The following is an 18355-nucleotide window of genomic DNA, read 5'->3' as shown; positions in this document are numbered from 1 at the left end:
TACTGGCGTAAATTATTGTAGAATTACATATGAACTGTAATACAGGTGTTAAATCCACAGGTATTACAACAGAGGATCTTTATTTTTTTAAGTATTACATTCACACTTCATTACACTTCATTCTCAGAGAAGATGCTTTTGTGACACTGTTAAAAGCACTAAAATTTGTTATTCAAGGAGCACAGTTTTCAATTATTGATACACTGATTTGATTTGTGTACCATAAAAAAGATTAAAATAAACATTTCATCGGTTAGATATTAGTTAGTCAAAACGACTCCAAATACCCTTTTCCTCAGCTCCAAAAAGAACATCAAGCAACATGAAGTATTCTTCGCCATATACAACTGCAGAGAGGCCAAACAGGTCTGGACTTCAGTCTGAACTCATTGGGCTTCAAGAATCCATAAAAAAAATAATTGTCCCTTAAAAATGGTTCAAACAACAGTCTGGTGCCAAGAATAAAATGAGTTCACTGTTGCTGACAGAAGTTTCTAGAAAGGCCTTCTTATCCTTAGCTGTAATGGTTAAACTCTTGTCACATGTCAACATGATCTTCGCAGGAGCTCTTGAGTTGTGTGGTGGCAGTGTCTGCACACTGCTGCGATGGCTGCCATGGGGAGGCTCGCTGGGTGGACATGTCAGGCCACGTCCTGGGGAATTCGCGCCCTCAGGGCCGTGCATTCACACTCCTCCTTCAGCTCGGCGGGGGGGCCACAGCAGTCGGGCACCTCGCCCTTGGCCTGGCAGGTCAGGCAGCAGGAGGTGCGGCCCTGCTGTCGGCAGGAGGTGCAAGAGAGGAGCAGCTGACAGCAGAAATGCGTGGAGCACAGCTCGTAGCGGTCCCATGGGGCGCTGCAGTACCGGCATTCTGCAACAGGGGGCGGAAGTGTGCAGAAGGGCGAACAAAATGTCTGTTTACTAAGAGCACTTACAGCTGGTGTCTTTTAAAATAAGCTCAACAACATTCATCATGTGTTTTAACAATTGCATTATGTTTAGGCTACATTACAAACATTTTATTTACTTAGATGACAATTTTATCCAGAGCGATCACAGAGAAGGGTTTGCCAGAGTTCTGGTGCAATTGGGCTTAAGGGACTTAAGCAAGGGCCCAAAGGTCATCGGACTACTGTGCTGGCCACGGGATTCGAACCCATGGCCTTTCAGACACGGGCAGAGATCTCTTACCTGCTGAGATACAACTTATCTAACTGAGCACGAATAATTAAGTTTTGGCACAATCCGTTAATTTTCTATAACCACTTCTTGTGTACAAGTCTGAAGGAGGAAACTCTTGTAACACAGGGAGAACTAAGTCAGTGACACTAAGTCAGAGATGGACATTCTATGTACAGAAAGTAAAAATCCAGACCACAACTTTTTTTTCAACCAACCAGTTGAGTATAAAGAGTCACAGAATATTCAACTGCTTGGTTGAAACAAAATCTTGGTCTGTATTCTTACTTTCTGGACCTGAAATGTTTACTTCTGCACTTAGTTAAGCTTACCTCTTGGTAGTTATTCATAAAGAAAAAACCTTTCCCAACAATGATATACTAACGTATACAGTACAAATCTCTCAATTTAATTACAACCAGAATCTAACCAGATGCAGGACTGTCTGAAGCAGAATAAAGACCTGCAAAGAATTGCTGAATACATGTCAAAGAAAAAAAAAGTTAAATGTATTAGTTAGTTACCTGAGATGACGTCATTATTATAGGCGATTGCATATCGCTCGTCAAACACAAACAGTTTTCCCCGATAGAAGCCGTCAGGAAATTGCTCCAGATATTTATGAATGCCTCCTTTTAGTTGATAGACTTCCTTACAGACATCCTGGGAAGACACACAATACAGCTGTTTTTCCTCTGCTAATTAATACTAATCATGCAAATGCAGAATACCAAAATAAAACAGAAAGCAGTCTGACCTTTGAGCGGAGGTACGCGGACCCACGCTCGCAGCGAATGCCGCCGGTGCAGTACATGAGAACTTTCTTATCCCGAAAGAGCTCCAGGTTTTTATCCACGTAGTCTGGGAAGTAGCTGAATTTACGAATGTCAGGAGCCAGACATTTACTAAACTGTCCCTGGAAGTGAAAAATTGACATTCTATTACTTAACTTCTGTTATCTCAAATAGTGAAGGTTCTGCGATTCCCAGTGAGATGTGCTGAATAAATGAAACAATACATTTACTGTTTAATTACTTAGAAATAATTTAAAAATTGGCCAGATGGTTAGACTTATAATTACTTTGCATGACAACTTAGACTTGGCTTAAACAAGCCAAAATAATGTATTCCATTAAGACACTGAGGCTTTGCAGTGAATGACAAGACTCAAGAGAAGTTAAGATTTGTTTAATACTCATGTTTAATACTCACAATTTTACTTTCATAGAAATTTCTGCAGTCCAGGAGGACGGTATCTGTGCATGAATCTCCTTTTGACAAAAGCTTTTCAACTTCTTTGTGAAATTCTTCAGGCTCCAAATGGACGCCTAAGAAATTAATCAAAAGCATTTAGCAATATCAACAAAGCAATCGACAGCAATCCTGTTGCATCAGCCATCGATGACCCTGCCGTAGGCTATAAATCTGGATTCATTTGCACATTTCTGACTAAATGCATGCAGCTAATCAACTTACCAGCCAATCTGTATGAAAGAACGTCAGGATCCACCCCCATCGGAACGATCTCTTTATAAACCCCTACCCTCAGGTTAGAGAAGCACTCTGCACCTCCTTCACTTCTCTGTTGGGAAGAGTATCGTTTTGTTGTTTGTTCATGGAAACTTTGCAGATACCGACTGCTTTAAAAATTTCCGTTTAGTTAATAGAAAATTCTCTTGCTGGTTAGTATCACTGGTAAACATCCTGTGATAAATCTGCAGGCAACCTCAACCACGATTAATTGTGCTACAAGCGTGGGAAGATGGTATGTGAACGTTTTCCAGGTTAAAGCATCTTTACCTTGAAATCCTCCTGCACCATCACTTTGAAGATCGGATGAGAAAGCATCGCTTCGACATATAACCTTGTGGCCACTTTGGTTCCTCCCACAGTTCCATTAATACCCTCTGTTGCCACGCGAATCTGCAGTCAAACACAGCAGCAGACTTAAAAACCTGACTTATGATGCTTTTCCACTGACACCAAGAACCGAGCCATACTGGGGAATGACAGTTTCCCATTGTAAATTATCTGAGCCGTACCTAAGCCGTACCGCAAACTGGCGGTTTTCCATTATAATTCATGTGAGCTGTATCCGCACTGACAAGGCTCTGCTTGCAATTAGGGCTGAAAGAGTGAACAAACCAAGCTGCTTGCAAAACCACCATCTGACTAGTCAAAATGCAGGGACATACTGCTGTTCTGCATCAATATGTGTGGATTATCTGAAGAAAAAAAAGTCATATTCTATATATTATTCATTATTAGTAATATCGCACATCGTCCTGTATGGCGCCACTTTACAATAAGGCTACCCATATAAAGGGTTTATGAATGGTTTATAATCTGGTTATTAATTAAGTTGTAACACTTTGTAAATCATTAATAGACAATTGTAAACAAGTTATAATACAATTTTCTTTTTATTAATGAGTTACAAGGAGCCTTGTTGTAAAATTGTATCTAATGTATTAATGCATTCCCGATAACTCGTAACTTGAAAATTTACGGAATGGATTCGTAATGCAACTTTACGCAAGCTGGAACTACGCCATAACTAGTCCGTCTTTACAGCTCGGTTCCTGAATGCCAGTGGAAAAGCTCCATTAGTGCCTTCTGGGTTTGGTGATGTTCTCACTCACAAAGAAAAATAAGCAATAACGAGAAACACGTTTTATTTCTCTGACACCTGCTACCATTAGATCCTTTGATTGTTCATTATCAACAATTGATAAGGGCTTTTACTCACCTTGCCAGTTAGGTGTAATTTTTCACACAGCACTTTTTGCCACAAACAAATGAGGTGGGGGTCCTCCAAAGGGCAGTAGCAGTAATACAAAAGAACTTCACCCAGGCCGCTGGGGACCAGAACCGGCAACACAAAGCATGTATTACTGTGTCTGAATATTCCGTCAGGTAACAAATTAATGCGTGCATTAAATATATTGGCTTCACAGCAGAAATGAAAAGCCCATACTTGACCAGCTGATCCTCATTAAAGTGGCTGTTTTGTGGGATCCAACATGACACATCCTGAGGTTCCTCTTTGCTCAGCGGTCTTTGTTCAAGACTTTCACTTTCATCCCTATTCAGCATCTGTCCTAAGATGCCTCTGGTATGCTGAAGTATTTCAGCGATGTGAGTCCCAGCGACGTGCCTGTGAATGGAAGCTGGCTCCTTGAAGGTGCGCCTGCAGCACTGCCATTGGCCAAGAGCCACTCCACTGTGAATGGAAGCCTCCTTAGAGGCTACGAACATGGCAAAGGCCTAGCAGAAAACAGGCAGCACTGAACCACTGGAGTTCCTGACCTATTGAGCAAGCATGTTTGTTTTCCTATGCACACAACCTACCTTCTTCTTCGCATGTGTGTGATGTTTCCGTAAAGCAGCCAACAAAGGAGGCCTGCCATATTTAGGGGGGCAGTGGACAAGGTTCTCAACATCCATCTGGAGCAACTCCATACTGAAACTTCCCTGCTCCGCCATGTGATCACCAGACATGATTATGGGGTAGAAGAAGTGCGATACTGAAATTTTCCTGACGTCTGTGAATATTCACAATCATTGACATTATTAATTGCAAGATAAAAGTTAAGTTAAAGAAAAACAGGCTAAGGAAAGCAAATAGGCACACATATGGTTGACAATGAAACAAGACAAAGTCTGAAAACCAACTTCATACATGCAAGTTCTACTTCATGTGAGTCAAAATTTGTGGCTTCTACGATGACACCATTTGTTGTCGATTACAGCAAACTGTAACATCATTGGTTAAACTGGTACCAAACTACGAAGTACAGGTACCCCATAAACGTACTGGAAAATAAGTGAGGGGACCAGTGTCATTGTGAAAACCATATTATGTGTTAGGGTCGGAGCTGGAAATTAAGCCCACTCCACTCAGTCAAATAATTTAGACCAAAGGGGAGTAAAGAAGACGGAACAGTAGCCTGGCTAGTACAAAATGTCAGACAACTTTTTTTTCTGAACTAACCCAGTAGACTAGTAGCAAAAAAATCACAAGTTCCACCCCTGGTTAGCGTAATGCACGAATAAATTCCATTATCTTCTCAATCAACACTTTAAAAGAAACTGACACAGGAAATGATCGGTTTCAAAGGTTACAGCGAAATAAGCTCCCCAATAGATAAATGATCTATAGTATAAGGCAAGCGACAACAGATGTCGGTTACACTTCTAACACGCAGCATAATCAAGCATTTTTCATCGGCAACTTTCCCTTGACGAATCAGATCATTACACAGCGCATACAAAAATGAAAAGGGGGAGTTTATCAATGAATCAGTTCATAAAAGCAGCCTATACGTTAAATGTGCATGCTTGTAACGTGCATAAGTCAAATCAATAATTTCCCAGATGTCGCGCTCGGAATGACAGACCTGTAGAACCGCGTTTATCTTGAAGGTGCCACGCGCTACCGGAAGCACTGGTCTTCCGCGTCGGTGACCCGGAAGACATCACCTTAAATTCTGCCGCCATATTGTGGTGTTTTGTTTATTCCTTCCCCGCGTCTTTCATATCGCGTGGTGCAGCGTTGCGGGATTGTTTACTTAAGCGCCTTAACCCGCGATATAAGCACTCGAACGATTCCTGTTTCTTTAGCACGGTTGTATCCAGTCTATTTTTAAAATAATGTCCCGGAGGCGGCATAGCGACGATAACGACGGTGAGTATGGTACCCGGTGTCCCTGCATCCTTGCCCATTTGAGCGGGGGGCATTACTGCACTTTTATTTTGCTGTTTTTTTGAATTAAAACTATCAAGGTCGCGTTTATGTGTCTTCTCTGTCAGTTAGCAGTTTTAATAACTTGCTGCACAGCGAATAGCATGTTATCCTGGAAAAGCTAACGGCTTATAACTTTTATAACGGTACTGCAGGTAGATAATCTAGATATGTACTAAAACTTTTACTTTCTTTGCCATTGGACAATTAAGTTAACGTGGAATTTTGACGTGAACGTGCTGTGTTATATTTGTTTTATTTTTTAATTAGGGGGTCAATCTCATAAAAGAAGGAGGACATCTGAGCCCATTGAAATAGAAGATCGCCTCGAATCATTAATATGTAGAGTGGGAGAAAAGGTAATTTTCTGTGTCTGCACCAAGATTGTTATATTATTTGTGCAAGAAAAACTAATTCATAATGGACGATGTATGCGTTTTTCAGGCCCCCACCAACCGGTATACAAAGTTATACTTATAATGTGAATTTGTCGTGACGCGCTGCAAAATGTTCATCTGATTAAAATATATACGAAATATACGTGCAGATGATATTTTAAGTTTGGTTTTTTGATGTCTGTACATTTTGATCTGCAGAGTACATCCTCCCTTGAGAGCAATTTGGAAGGCCTTGCAGGTGTGCTGGAGGCTGACCTCCCAAATTACAAAAACAAAATACTGCGCATCTTATGTTCTGTGTAAGTTATCTCACGTTTCAAGTTCAAGTTTCAAGTTAGAGTCGCATCTGTTCGGAGGAACATTGAAATTCTTATGCTTCATGAATAACAATTTCTTTTTTTACGTCTCTGTTTTACTATAGCATTAAGGGCAGTGGGAAACAACTCTTGATCACTTACATCGGAATAATAACCAATACTAGACTTATTTCTGCGTTACTATAATTGCATTGCATTTCACACATCTTATCCGCTGATGTTGACAGGGCAAGGCAGCTCCCTGAGAAACTAACAATTTACACCACACTGGTGGGCCTGCTGAATGCGAGGAACTACAACTTCGGCGGCGAGTTCGTAGAGGCCATGATACGGCAGCTGAAGGAGACCCTGAAGTCGAACATGTTCAGTGAGGCCGTTTATCTGGTATGTGCCGCGATGGTTCGGTAAAGACGCCCGAACGTTTCGCTGGTGCGCCAAGTCAACTGGATGCGATTAATATTTAATGTCGGCGCCATATTGTGACTTGTCTAAGTTCTAAATTTAGCGGCCCCTGTGGGGTGTAAACACTTTGAATGCTTTAGGAGAAACTACTGGATTACAGTAGTCTATTTTTAAGCCAACACCACGCAGCACTGTGGAAGTAGGCTGAATCATTTCGATGTTTCTGCAGGCAAGGGTTTAAAATTGTTCGTTTTTTATCCTTCCAAGTGCTTATGTTGGTTAGGCTCCAGGCTCAGGCATCACAGGGCATAAGGTTGAGCTACACTGGGTACAGAATGCCAATCCCTCACAAGGCTCGCACACACATTCACAGGGAAGTGTGAGGGAAACGTTGCTACCCGCTGAACCTCTGTGCCATCCCAGAAGTTTGAGTTAATAGGTTGCCTTATAAAGTTTTTGGTGTTATTCCATTAGTCTAGTCTACACAATCAGGTCAGAGAATTAAGCTTATTAAATGAATATAATTGGTAATGCACAAAGTAACCCCATTTTATAGGATGGTTCTGAATGACTGAGGCACAATTTCCCCCCGGCCCTTGTCTTTCAGGTCCGTTTTCTGGGTGACTTGGTGAACTGTCATGTGATCGCCGCCCCCTCGATGGTGGCCATGTTCGAGAACTTTGTGTGCGTAATACAAGAGGATGATATTCCACAGGTGATCGCTGCGCTGCACCCTACGTTCTCACAAAAACGCCATTTGTATGCATCGGCACGGCTGTCTGTGAGGCAGGGCGGCGTTTCAGTGTGTGACTCTGTCCTTCGCAGGTACGCTCGGACTGGTATGTGTACGCCGTCCTCTCCTCCTTGCCCTGGGTGGGCAAGGAGCTCTACGAGAAAAAGGACGTGGAGATGGATCGCCTGCTCAGCCAGATCGATGGCTACCTGAAGTACGTGCTTTTTATGTCTTTTTTTTTTAGCAGATACTTTTGTCCGATGTGACAATTTTTTTTTAAGACTGCAGGATCATACAGTCTCTGGAGGAGTTGGGGATTAAGGGCTTTGCTCAGAGGCCCAACGGCGAAATTGCTCTGCCGACAGTGACATGCACAGACTTTTCATGGGGCAGGTGCTCAAACAGGACGGCCGACTGGTGATTTTTGCTGACTGGGGGGTGGTCCTTCTTGGTGACTTTTTTGCGGTGGGGGAGATTTTGTGTAATCAACAGTTATCCAAAAAGGGCATGTGCAGTATCAAAAGAGGGCACTTCGATTCATTAAGGCAAAAGGGCCAGGTGCTCGGGCAACCCCAGACTCGATTTGCACATGCCTGCTTCCAAACCCAGGAACAGTGTCCTAACACACTGAGCCACACACCGTCAACTCATTATGTGCCCTCACATTGACTAGTTTGCCACCTGGTTGGTTTCTTCATACCCTTGAGCTGCTCTGAAACTACAGGAAGTGGAACCATCCAGTGAGATGTCTTGGACCCACCTCCTCTACAATCTGACTGGTTCTCTCACTGAACCAATCATGTTTTCCTTCTGCCCTCAGAGCATTTTTGTGCAAGGAAAACTCCCATGAGCCCTTGAGCTCCCCCGTTTCTGTTTTATCCTGTAAGACCCATGTGCTGCCATTTCAGGAGACGACAGAAGACCCATGTTCCCATGCTGCAGGTGTGGACAGCAGAGAAGCCTCACCCACAAGAGGAGGTAATGCAGATGTTCCCATCGGCTCCTTGTGGGGTAGTAATATTGCATCGGTTTCTTCATCAGTAGGACACGTACTAAAAATTCTGAAATGGGGAATTAGCCCCTTGTTTTCATTAAGGTATTTTAGATTAGAACCTGCTGTGAATCTCCACTCTGTGTGTATTTAAATATAACACTGACTCCTGGTACACTGAAGTAACTAGCCTAGAGCATCACACTATTCTCATAAAGTCTGCTGCTTTGTGTTTGGTCCCTGGGTAGTAATTCTTGAAATAATGCGGCCTTTGAATCATGTGATATTTATACCCTCTGGTTTTTGCAGAATAAGCTGTTCCTGTGATTGGTTTTATTTGTGTGTGTGTGTTGATTGGTCGCCCTCGTTGTCATGGCAGTACCTGGACTGCCTATGGGCTCAGATCCAGAAACTGAAGAAGGACCGCTGGCAGGAACGCCACATCCTGCGGCCGTACATCGCTTTCGACAGCGTCCTGTGTGAGGCGCTGCAGCACAACCTGCCCCCCTTTACCCCCCCGCCACATTCGGAGAGCGCCGTCTACCCCATGCCTCGTGTCATCTTTCGTATGTTCGACTATACCGATGCCCCTGAGGTCAGTCCCCTGGGTAACGCAGTGCCCAAGACGAGGTGGTGATGTCATTGCCAGTGTTTCCCAATCCGGTTCACAGGGACCCACAGACAGTCCAAGTTTTTGCTCCCAGTAGAGAACTGGGAGGGAGCAAAAATGTAGACTGTCTATCATGGAACTTGGTGCATTCTGAGCGTTCAGTGCATTACTACTTAAGCAGCCAGGTATCTCCTGGTATCTTATCAACCATAGACTGTACACCTTTGTAATAAATTAGATGTCCTTGCCTAACAACTGACCTGAGGCCTGTTTTCAGGGCCCTGTGATGCCTGGTAGCCACTCTGTAGAGAGGTTTGTGATTGAGGAGAACCTCCACTGCATCATGAAGTCCCACTGGAAGGAGAGGAAGACGTGGTGAGCATCCCGGTGTCTAGTAGGCCTAGATGGAGCTGCTCTTTGCATATTCTGAGACATGTTACTGCTTCAGAAGTTCCTATACTGTGGAAGTGTGTCCCCAATGTGGTCACATTGACCTAAAGACTGAACGCTGCCAGCGGCCAATGCAGAAATACTGATTTCCGATGGTGTGCAGCAGATGTACAAAGGTCTTGAATAAAGTGGGTGACGTTAAATGGAGATCAAGGTGGAAATGCCTCACCTGTATCATCTTATTCTCCGGATACAGTGCTGCCCAGCTTCTCAGCTATCCAGGAAAGAGCAAGATTCCCCTCAACTATCACATCGTAGAGGTACGCAAGCCCAGCCGACATCATAAACGTTGGCTTCCCGCCTGGTAACAGTCTGTAAAAACGGCAGGATCGATGAGCAGGTTGCCTAGGTATGGTATGTATGAGGCTGACAGCTGCCACTCTCGTCCCCGGGCAGGTGATCTTCGGCGAGCTCTTCCAGCTGCCGTTGCCGCCCCACATCGACGTCATGTACACCGCTCTGCTCATCGAGCTGTGCAAGCTGCAGCCGGGCTCTCTGCCCCAAGTCGTATCCTCCCCCGGCTCCCCCATTTGAACCTTGAGCCAGTTCTCTCGAATCTTGAGCCAGTTCTCTCCAGCTGGTAGGAAGCTTTTGGTGGTTCCAGGGGCTTTTTTTTTGTTGCAATAAATGTTCGGTATCTGTCCATGAAAGGTTTGACTTAACCATAGACAACCAGCTGGCGCAAGCCACAGAGATGATGTATATGCGACTGGACACCATGAACACTACCTGCATAGACCGGTATGTGTCGGCCAGTTTATAAACCCTTAATGAATTGATGGGATGTGTTGGTGTATTTGCCAAAAACGTTATTTGTCCCAGGATTTGACCTTGGATTTCTTTCTTTCAGATTTGTGACCTGGTTTTCACACCACTTGAGCAACTTTCAGTTCAGATGGAGCTGGGATGACTGGTAATAGCTGAAACTGCTATACTACTTCTAACAGGCTTGTTAGTGCTTCTGTACAGTAGTTATTTTAAGTAGTCTTTAAGTTCTGGATGGGTATATAACAAGGGTAGGCAACCCTGATCCTGCAGTGCCGGTATCCAGGTTTTCTGTCCTACCTGGTCTCTGATGAACCACACCTGATCCCAGGCAGATAGTAACTGGTTAGGTAGGATAGAAAACCTGCTGGATTCTGGCTCTCCAGGATCAGGGTTGCCTACCTCTGGTATATAACCAGGGATTGACATAACTGGTACGCATTCACCTTTAAAAGCGATACGTGCGGCAATCGATTGTTGTAACAGCGTGGATGCGTACGTATTGCATTTTAATCTCTATGTGCTACGTCTACTTCATTTGCGGTATAGATGTTAAAATGCATGGTAAGTTCTTGTCATATCGGCGAAAATGCACATAAAATTCGTATGCATTCACACTGTTACATTAATTAATATATTGCATATATTGCTTTTAAAGGTGAATGCGTACTTGCGTTTTAGTTATATCCATCCCTGTATATAGCAACCTCACAGCCTGTGTGACGCATGAGTTTTTGTTGAGCTAATCTTGTTTACCTTTTTCATGTAATAATGTTCTTTTATATTTCATAATGTTGAGCATGTTCATTTTGACAAGTGAGGCAGTCAAATTTTCTCTTTGCTTTAGGGTTGATTGTTTGGCAGTGGACCATGACAAACCAAAGCCGAAATTTGTCAAGGAAGTTCTGGAAAAATGCATGCGGTACGTGGCTCATTCGCGACCTCCACTTTTGCGTGGAACTCCAGCAATAGTTCTTTGGTTCCTGCTTTATGTGTTTATTCTGTAGAGTTTTGTTCAGACTGAATCTGCATCTCTCTTTTGTAGGCTCTCCTATCACCAACGCATAGTGGACATTGTCCCGGCCAATTTTTCTCCATTAATCCCAGCCGATCCTATTTTCACTTTTAAATATGGTGAAGAAAGTAAGTTTTGTTTTTCTTAGCAAAATATGATCTTAACTTCTCAGATTTTGTGTTGATTGGAAGAATGTCCCAGTTCTTTAGTATTCTTGGTGCTGAACTTGTGCTGTTGCCCACAGATGCACAACTGCCTGGCTACCCTATGTCCATCACTGTCTCCAACGCCATCAAGAATCGGGCCTCCAACGAGGAGATTCTGGCAGTTCTGAAGGACGTGCCCAACCCTAACCAGGAAGACGATGATGGTTGGTCCACTTTTTGCTGCTCTTGTTGTACTTGGTGGGGGGTGGAACCACGACTACCTAAAACTGTATGCTACAGTGACAGAAGATTCTCTTCAAGCAGAAGTATGTTGTTCTGATAGAACATGCTCCCGTCTTGGGTATCCCCTGCCTTGTGCCCTGTGCTACCTGGGATGAGCTACCAGGTCATTGCTACCATGTATTGGATGAGTTCCAGTGTTAGAAGTTACTAGGATGTGAACAAAACTCTGGGCATGAGCAAAACTGTAGGTTAGCTTGTGGGAGTGTTACTTGCACAATAATGTTCAGGGGGCAGAAGGAAAAAGGAAAAGGAAACCAGATTATAGATGAGGTAGGTCCAACCAACTAGTGGAGGCGGGACCAAGACATCTGATTGGTTGGTCTTGCCTTTTCTAGTTGTTTGGACGTACTTCATCTACAATGTGATTGGTTTTCTCTCTGAACCAATAATTTTTCTTTCTTCCCTCAGAACATTTTTGCATAAGTAAAACTCCCATGAGGTCTAGTTTAAGGAAATGGACTTAATACGTATAACATTGAGCTTTTTGTTGGATTCCTACGACTTGCACATTATCCCCGTTGCTGAAACTGAGTATAGACTGGTGTTATTTCAGGACTTTTGTATATGGTTTTGGAGAATGTTAAACCTCACCACACTGATTCATGCCTTGCTCTCACAGACGAGGGCGATGGCTTCAACCCCCTGAAGATAGAAGTGTTCCTGCAGACCTTACTCAACCTGGCTGCAAAGTCGTTCAGCCACTCCTTCAGCGCCCTGGCTAAGTGAGCGAACCCAGGCTTTGCTGCGTGTCTGTGTTTGCACGTGTCCATGCATGCATGTGTGTGTTTTTTTTTGCATGTCCTGCTTTCTCCTGCTCGGGCTTTAATGTAGGCCTGAGATGTGCATGGTCGCTCAGCCCCATGTCAAAGCCGTCATCTTTGTTTGAGGTGCATTTCGTTGGCCCTCAGAAATGACAAGGTGCTATCCTATATGATCACATGACTGGCCGTCAGTAAGTACGTCACTGCCCCTCCAGGTTTCACGAAGTGCTTAAGTCCCTGTCAGACAGCGACGAGGGGAAGCTGCACGTTCTTCGCGTGGTGTATGAAGTGTGGAGGAACCACCCCCAGGTCAGATGCTGCTTTGGTGTGGGATCGCGGCCAAACTCGAGATTATGGGCCGTAATCCAGAGATTAACGCTGTGCATCGGCAGCACGTCCTGTTACTAGAAATCGACAAGTCCCTCATCCTTATCAAACTTTCCTTTGTCCTCAACAAAATTCTAAACCTATTTTTATTTGCTTGTTTATTTTTTGATAGTTTGCATAACATTTTTCAGTTGAGTTGCTGTACTGAGTTGTCAGTGGATGTAACACACACTCTTATTAAACAGATGATTTCCGTGCTTGTGGACAAGATGATCCGGACCCAGATCGTGGACTGTGCAGCTGTTGCCAACTGGATCTTCTCTCAAGACATGACCCATGACTTCACCAGGTGAGCCTGGACTCTAATCCCCTGCCTGTGTAGTGATGCATTTTCAGTGGTCTGAAGCTGGCTTGGCTTCACCGTGACAGGTTTTATGTGTGGGAGATTCTTCATTCCACCATCCGTAAGATGAACAAGCATGTTCAGAAGATCCAGAGGGAGCTGGAAGAAGCCAAGGAGAAGCTGGAGAAGCAGCAGCACAGGAAGGTAAAGAGGATCAGCGTTTAGCCATACTGGAAAACTCTAGCAATGTCACCCACAGCTTCCAGCAACACAAACATCTACCAGTTACTTCACTTTAATCTAAGTGCACATCATCCAGAGCTTTGGAAATACAACGCGCAAACGATTGATTGATCCTGGGGGAGCAGGGCCATTGCTGGGGGGGGGGGGGGTATATTTTCTCAGGCCCTGGGCTGGAAGGGGCCCTGTGAAAATCTGCCAAGCACCCCCCCCCCAGGTCGGTAAGGAGGCCAAAGGTATCATTTAGTCAGGGGCACTCAAATTATTTGTTACACCCCTGCAAGGGGGACCAGGAGCCAGCGGAGGGCAACATGTAAGCGTAGACCTTGGATGGAATGCCAGTCTGTCTCAGAGCACAAACTGGGCAGTTTACAGATGCCCGTTTACCCAGAGCAACCCCCCCCCCACAAACACAGGGTCCCCAAAGTTTGGGGTGGTGGGTGCCATTCAGTCATTTTTAGATCTGTATTAATTCAGGTGATTTTTTTTTTTTGGATGCTGTAATGGGTGGGGGGGCTGAAACATAAAATTAGCTTGTTTTCCCTGTTGTTCCATAGAACAAGCATAACTGTAGTCCCTGCTGGAGGTATTAACCGCCAGGGTCATGTTATAAAGGCGTGTTTGTGTGTGTGCGTGTGCCCGCTCGCTGCCTTACAGAAGGACAGCGGGGATGAGGAGGACATGGAGAAGAACAGCGACGAGGAGGACGGACAGCTGGAGGAGCAGATAGACCGGCTGCAGGAGAAGGTGGAGTCGGCCCAGAGCGAGCAGAAGAACCTCTTCCTTGTAGTTTTCCAGGTCAGTGGAGCTTCACCTCCAGTCTGCTACACAGGGGGGGGGGGGGTTGAGGTCAGGTTCTTCCAAACGACAGTGAAACGGCTTGGAGGGAAAACTCCCTGTCACAGTCACAGGAGGACAATCGGCAAAAAGGGCAGAACCAGAACCGTAGCTGGCGTAAGCGTGGTGTGCAGACGCGATTCAGAGGGCGATTGGGGCTTGTTTTGACGTCGTCGGGCATTTAAATGTCGCCCGAAGTCATCCTGCCTCGTCTGTCTGCAGCGATTCATCATGATGCTGACCGAGCACCTGGCTCACTGCGAGACCGCCGGCACCGACTTCAACACGGCCTGGTACAAGAACTGCATTGAGAGGCTTCAGCAGATCTTCCTCATGGTACCGGCACTCCTCCTCCTCCTCCTCCTCCGTGCCGCGACAAGCTGGCAAAGAGCCCAGCCGGGGTCGGCTGGATACCCCAGGGATATACGGGAGATGAAAATAGCCTCCCCCATTTGTCAGTGGGATGGCTGCGTTCCAGGATCGGTGTATAATTCAGCTTAGTCTCCCTTGTTGGATGTCTGAGTGCTCCTGCTTTTGGTGTAAGGTTCTGTATTTCTTATGAAGGTTCAACCTGTCAGAATTTTACATTGTCGGTGGTTCTTTGGCATAACATTTAGTTTCTGCCAAGGCATTATTTCACTCAAGCAGTTATCTAGCATTAGAAGTGTGTTGTTTTTGTATTCATAACCCTAGTCTCCACATTAGCCTGTTGCAGGGGCGGCCAATTTAGTGATTTGTGACCTGGTGACAATTTAGTGATTAGTGACCTAATTAGGGAGTTGCAGCGAAAACCTGCATACGCACCGGCCCTTTGAGGATAAGATTGCCCATCCCTGCTCTAAACGCATGCAATAGGGCAGGGATGGCCATTCTTGACAAGACTGGCCATCCCTGCCCTATTGCATGCGTTTAGAGCAGGGATGGGCAATCTTATCCTCAAAGGGCCGGTGCGTATGCAGGTTTTCGCTGCAACTCCCTAATTAGGTCACTAATTAGAGGACTGATTGGCTGAAGAGTTCTCACGACCTGGGTTTGAGCAGCTGACCTAAAGGTTATCCCAAAAACCTGCATACACACTGGCCCTTTGCGGATAAGATTGCCCACCCCCGGTTTAGTGTTACATGAGAATTCTGTGCCTCATTCTCCCCACCAGGGGGCGCTTGTGAGCATGTCATCTAAACATTGAGACAGGATGTGCCTGACTGGTGTTTTGTCCCGCCACGCAGCATCATGGGACTATCCAGCAGTACATGGGCACCCTGGAGGACCTGCTCTTCACGGCTGAGCTGGACCACCACATCTTGGCTGTGTACCGTCAGTTTTGCGGCTTGCAGGCGTGACGGACCGTCGGTGAGCAGGGCAGCCTGGCCTACTCTCCGCCGGGTGGGAGACCAGTGAAATCGAGGCCCAGACCACAACAAAAATGGAGCTTCTTGCATCAAGATGGCTGCTCTGGACATTTATGATTAGTTTTAATTTTTATGTGCCATGCATCTTAATTAGAAGTGGTTAAATTGGCATATTTTGATGCAGAATCTTTGCCAGTAACTGTATTCCATGTCTTCTGTCTCTTTCCCCACCCCCTCCCCAATTTAAACCAGATTCAAGCATCTCCATCATTTTATAAAACATTGAACTTTTCTATGTGGGGTGTGTTTAATTTAAAAAAAAAAAAAAGAGAGAGAGAGAGAACTGTGTGTAGGGATGCAGACGATGTTGATTTTTCTCGAATTCCAGGTTCTCGTTTTTTTTTTTTTTTTATTTCGATCTAAAGCATTTCTGCCTGCGTTGGTTAGTTTGTCTGTGGCGGAGCACGTTGTCTTGCAAAGCCCTTAAAACGTGGATCCCGTTTATGACTCTGGGGAAATAACACTGGAAGCTCTTTTTGTTATTTTTAATAATGCTTCTGCCTCTCGTCCTTTTTTTGGAGCCCGACCTGAAGCTGACGCCGTCGCACAGTTCCGCTGTCATGTAGAACCGGGTGTCTTTTAACTGCATAAGCACATTTGTTTTATCACCTAAGTAGCAGAAGTGTCCGAGCACCAGGATTGGCTGAATAAAATCCCAGGTACTGATATGGTGAATGTGCTGGCCTCGTGCAGTTGTCTTTCGTGTCCAGTTGATCCTGCATCTGTTGTGTGGTCATGCAGTCGCCCCGCCTTTCTCCACTTTTCTCTTGCAGTGCTTGTGAACTGGGAACCTAAATTGTACTTGTTTTTGTATGCTAGAATGCCCCTGACTGTCACAGTGTGACATCCTGAACACAGCTCCTATTTCTTTCTGGACTTTTTGCGCCCCTGGGTAACTAAATTGAATAAGTGGTTTATGAATTAGCCTTAAAATCGCCCATTTTTGTTGCTATGAATACTTTTTTTTTGAGCCAGGGGTGGATTTCTCACGGTTAGAATGCTTTCTGTTGGGTTTGATTTTTTTTATAGCCTGGCGATAGCTTGACACATTGTCTGTCAATCTAGGCCAAGGCATTGAGTATTCGTACATTTTCATTGCCATACCATATTCCCATGTTAAGACATTGCATAGTGAAATTTTAAGCTTAAACACTTTCTTGGGTGTTTCTCTTGTATTTTAATAAATCACAGCTATTTTAAAAATAAAATGTAACGTAGAGTGGGGTTTTAATGCCTGGGAAAACTAGAGATGTTTCCACATTTATGTATAGTTTAGCTGCAGCATGTTCCCCAATTTGTATATTAAAAATAGCAGTTTTCCTTTTAAGAGCCTTTGGTTTTCAAAGCTGAATGACAGCATAGATATACTGTCAAGCTTTTACTTGTGTAATGTGTGGTCTGTTAGGTGCAATGCAGATATTTAGGGTACGAGCGGATGCTTTTGGAACAGAGAAACTTTTTCATCTAGAGATAACGAAAGCTCTAGGTAAAATGTCTAACATTCAGAAAGCTGCACTTTTTCATCCTTTAAGAAGTGTTTTTCAGACATATTCAGTGCAGGTTTTCTTTTTGTACTGCAGTGCAGAGAAGCTTAGTGTTTTAGACTATGCATGCCAGACTAAATACTGTAACAAACGTGTCATTATGAAGATTTAGTGTTGTGGTTCTAAGCCAGCAGCAGTTTGACATTAAGGTAGAACAGAAAAATTAACGCTTTACCCTGATGACATTCCCGAATACATACACATAAGCAGGCTGATGTCCTCTAGTAGTAATTGCATTTCTATACTCCCATCCTCCACTATGCATCGCATTGGACTTCACTCTTTGATGACCGCAGTTACCATCGCGGCGTTGTGTCGCATGGCTGCCCAAGCTCACGCCAGCTGTCAATGTCAACCTTTGTGCAACATTGCACAGAACCTGACACCAACCTTCTTCCTCCTGGCCCTACATTACCCTAAGATGTACGCTCTCCATCTTTCTGTGATGGTCGTTCTTGATGTCGCAAGTCTATTTCCCGAACCCCAATTACTGCTTTCCTACAAGACACCTTTGCTGGCCAATCAGAATTTGTTCTGGACCTTATTTGTTGCCAGGGTTTCACAGCAAGTAGATTTAGCATGTGTGTACTAATGAGGAATTGGCCAACTCAATAACTAGGGTTGACCTTTAACCCTTTCGCTAATTAGTAGCGATAAATTAGGGGCACCATCAAATTAATCCGATGCTTCCAAATCAATCGCTGTAAATCTGGCACAGCTAACTGGTTCAGTATACAGCTGAAGCGGTCCCCCCCCCCCCCCCCCCGCTCTCTGTGAGCCGATTACGCTTGATTAGAGCTTGATGGCTGTAGCGTAGCAGTTTCAGCTTGGGGGGGGCCGG

At 44.6% G+C, this 18355-nt stretch overlaps 2 protein-coding genes across 4 annotated transcripts; one reads left to right on the top strand and one right to left on the bottom strand.

Moving 5' to 3' along the window:
• Window positions 1–63: 63 nt before the first annotated feature.
• On the bottom strand, window positions 64–5701 carry LOC111835501 (thiosulfate sulfurtransferase/rhodanese-like domain-containing protein 2). 3 transcript variants are annotated; one of them, XM_023795887.2, is made up of 10 exons: window positions 5580–5701; window positions 4531–4724; window positions 4157–4446; window positions 3929–4037; window positions 2980–3102; window positions 2656–2761; window positions 2392–2507; window positions 1937–2095; window positions 1704–1842; window positions 64–871 (listed from the first exon to the last, which is right to left on the bottom strand). In XM_023795887.2, exons 1-10 carry the CDS (start codon window positions 5677–5679, stop codon window positions 642–644), a joined length of 1566 nt encoding a protein of 521 aa, XP_023651655.2. In that variant the 5' UTR covers window positions 5680–5701; the 3' UTR covers window positions 64–641. The 3 variants fall into 3 exon arrangements, with proteins under 3 accessions (XP_023651655.2, XP_023651656.1, XP_023651657.1); XM_023795888.2 differs by having other exon boundaries at window positions 4531–4653; window positions 5580–5634; XM_023795889.2 differs by lacking the exon at window positions 5580–5701 and adding an exon at window positions 5174–5573 and having other exon boundaries at window positions 4531–4653.
• LOC111835500 (nuclear cap-binding protein subunit 1) lies at window positions 5662–16645 on the top strand. Its single transcript, XM_023795885.2, has 23 exons — window positions 5662–5866; window positions 6194–6282; window positions 6520–6620; window positions 6866–7022; window positions 7648–7755; window positions 7866–7987; window positions 8682–8751; window positions 9144–9359; window positions 9652–9749; window positions 10021–10084; window positions 10221–10331; window positions 10501–10565; window positions 10675–10737; window positions 11437–11511; window positions 11635–11732; window positions 11849–11974; window positions 12673–12775; window positions 13030–13123; window positions 13387–13490; window positions 13571–13688; window positions 14382–14522; window positions 14784–14897; window positions 15788–16645. Exons 1-23 carry the CDS (start codon window positions 5833–5835, stop codon window positions 15899–15901), a joined length of 2385 nt encoding a protein of 794 aa, XP_023651653.1. The 5' UTR covers window positions 5662–5832; the 3' UTR covers window positions 15902–16645.
• Window positions 16646–18355: the final 1710 nt, after the last annotated feature.

Source organism: Paramormyrops kingsleyae, chromosome 12 (assembly GCF_048594095.1).
Source record: "Paramormyrops kingsleyae isolate MSU_618 chromosome 12, PKINGS_0.4, whole genome shotgun sequence".
Classification (NCBI taxonomy): Eukaryota; Metazoa; Chordata; class Actinopteri; order Osteoglossiformes; family Mormyridae; genus Paramormyrops; species Paramormyrops kingsleyae.
Note: the sequence above shows the minus strand (reverse complement) of the source record. Positions and strands in the feature narration are given on the sequence as shown.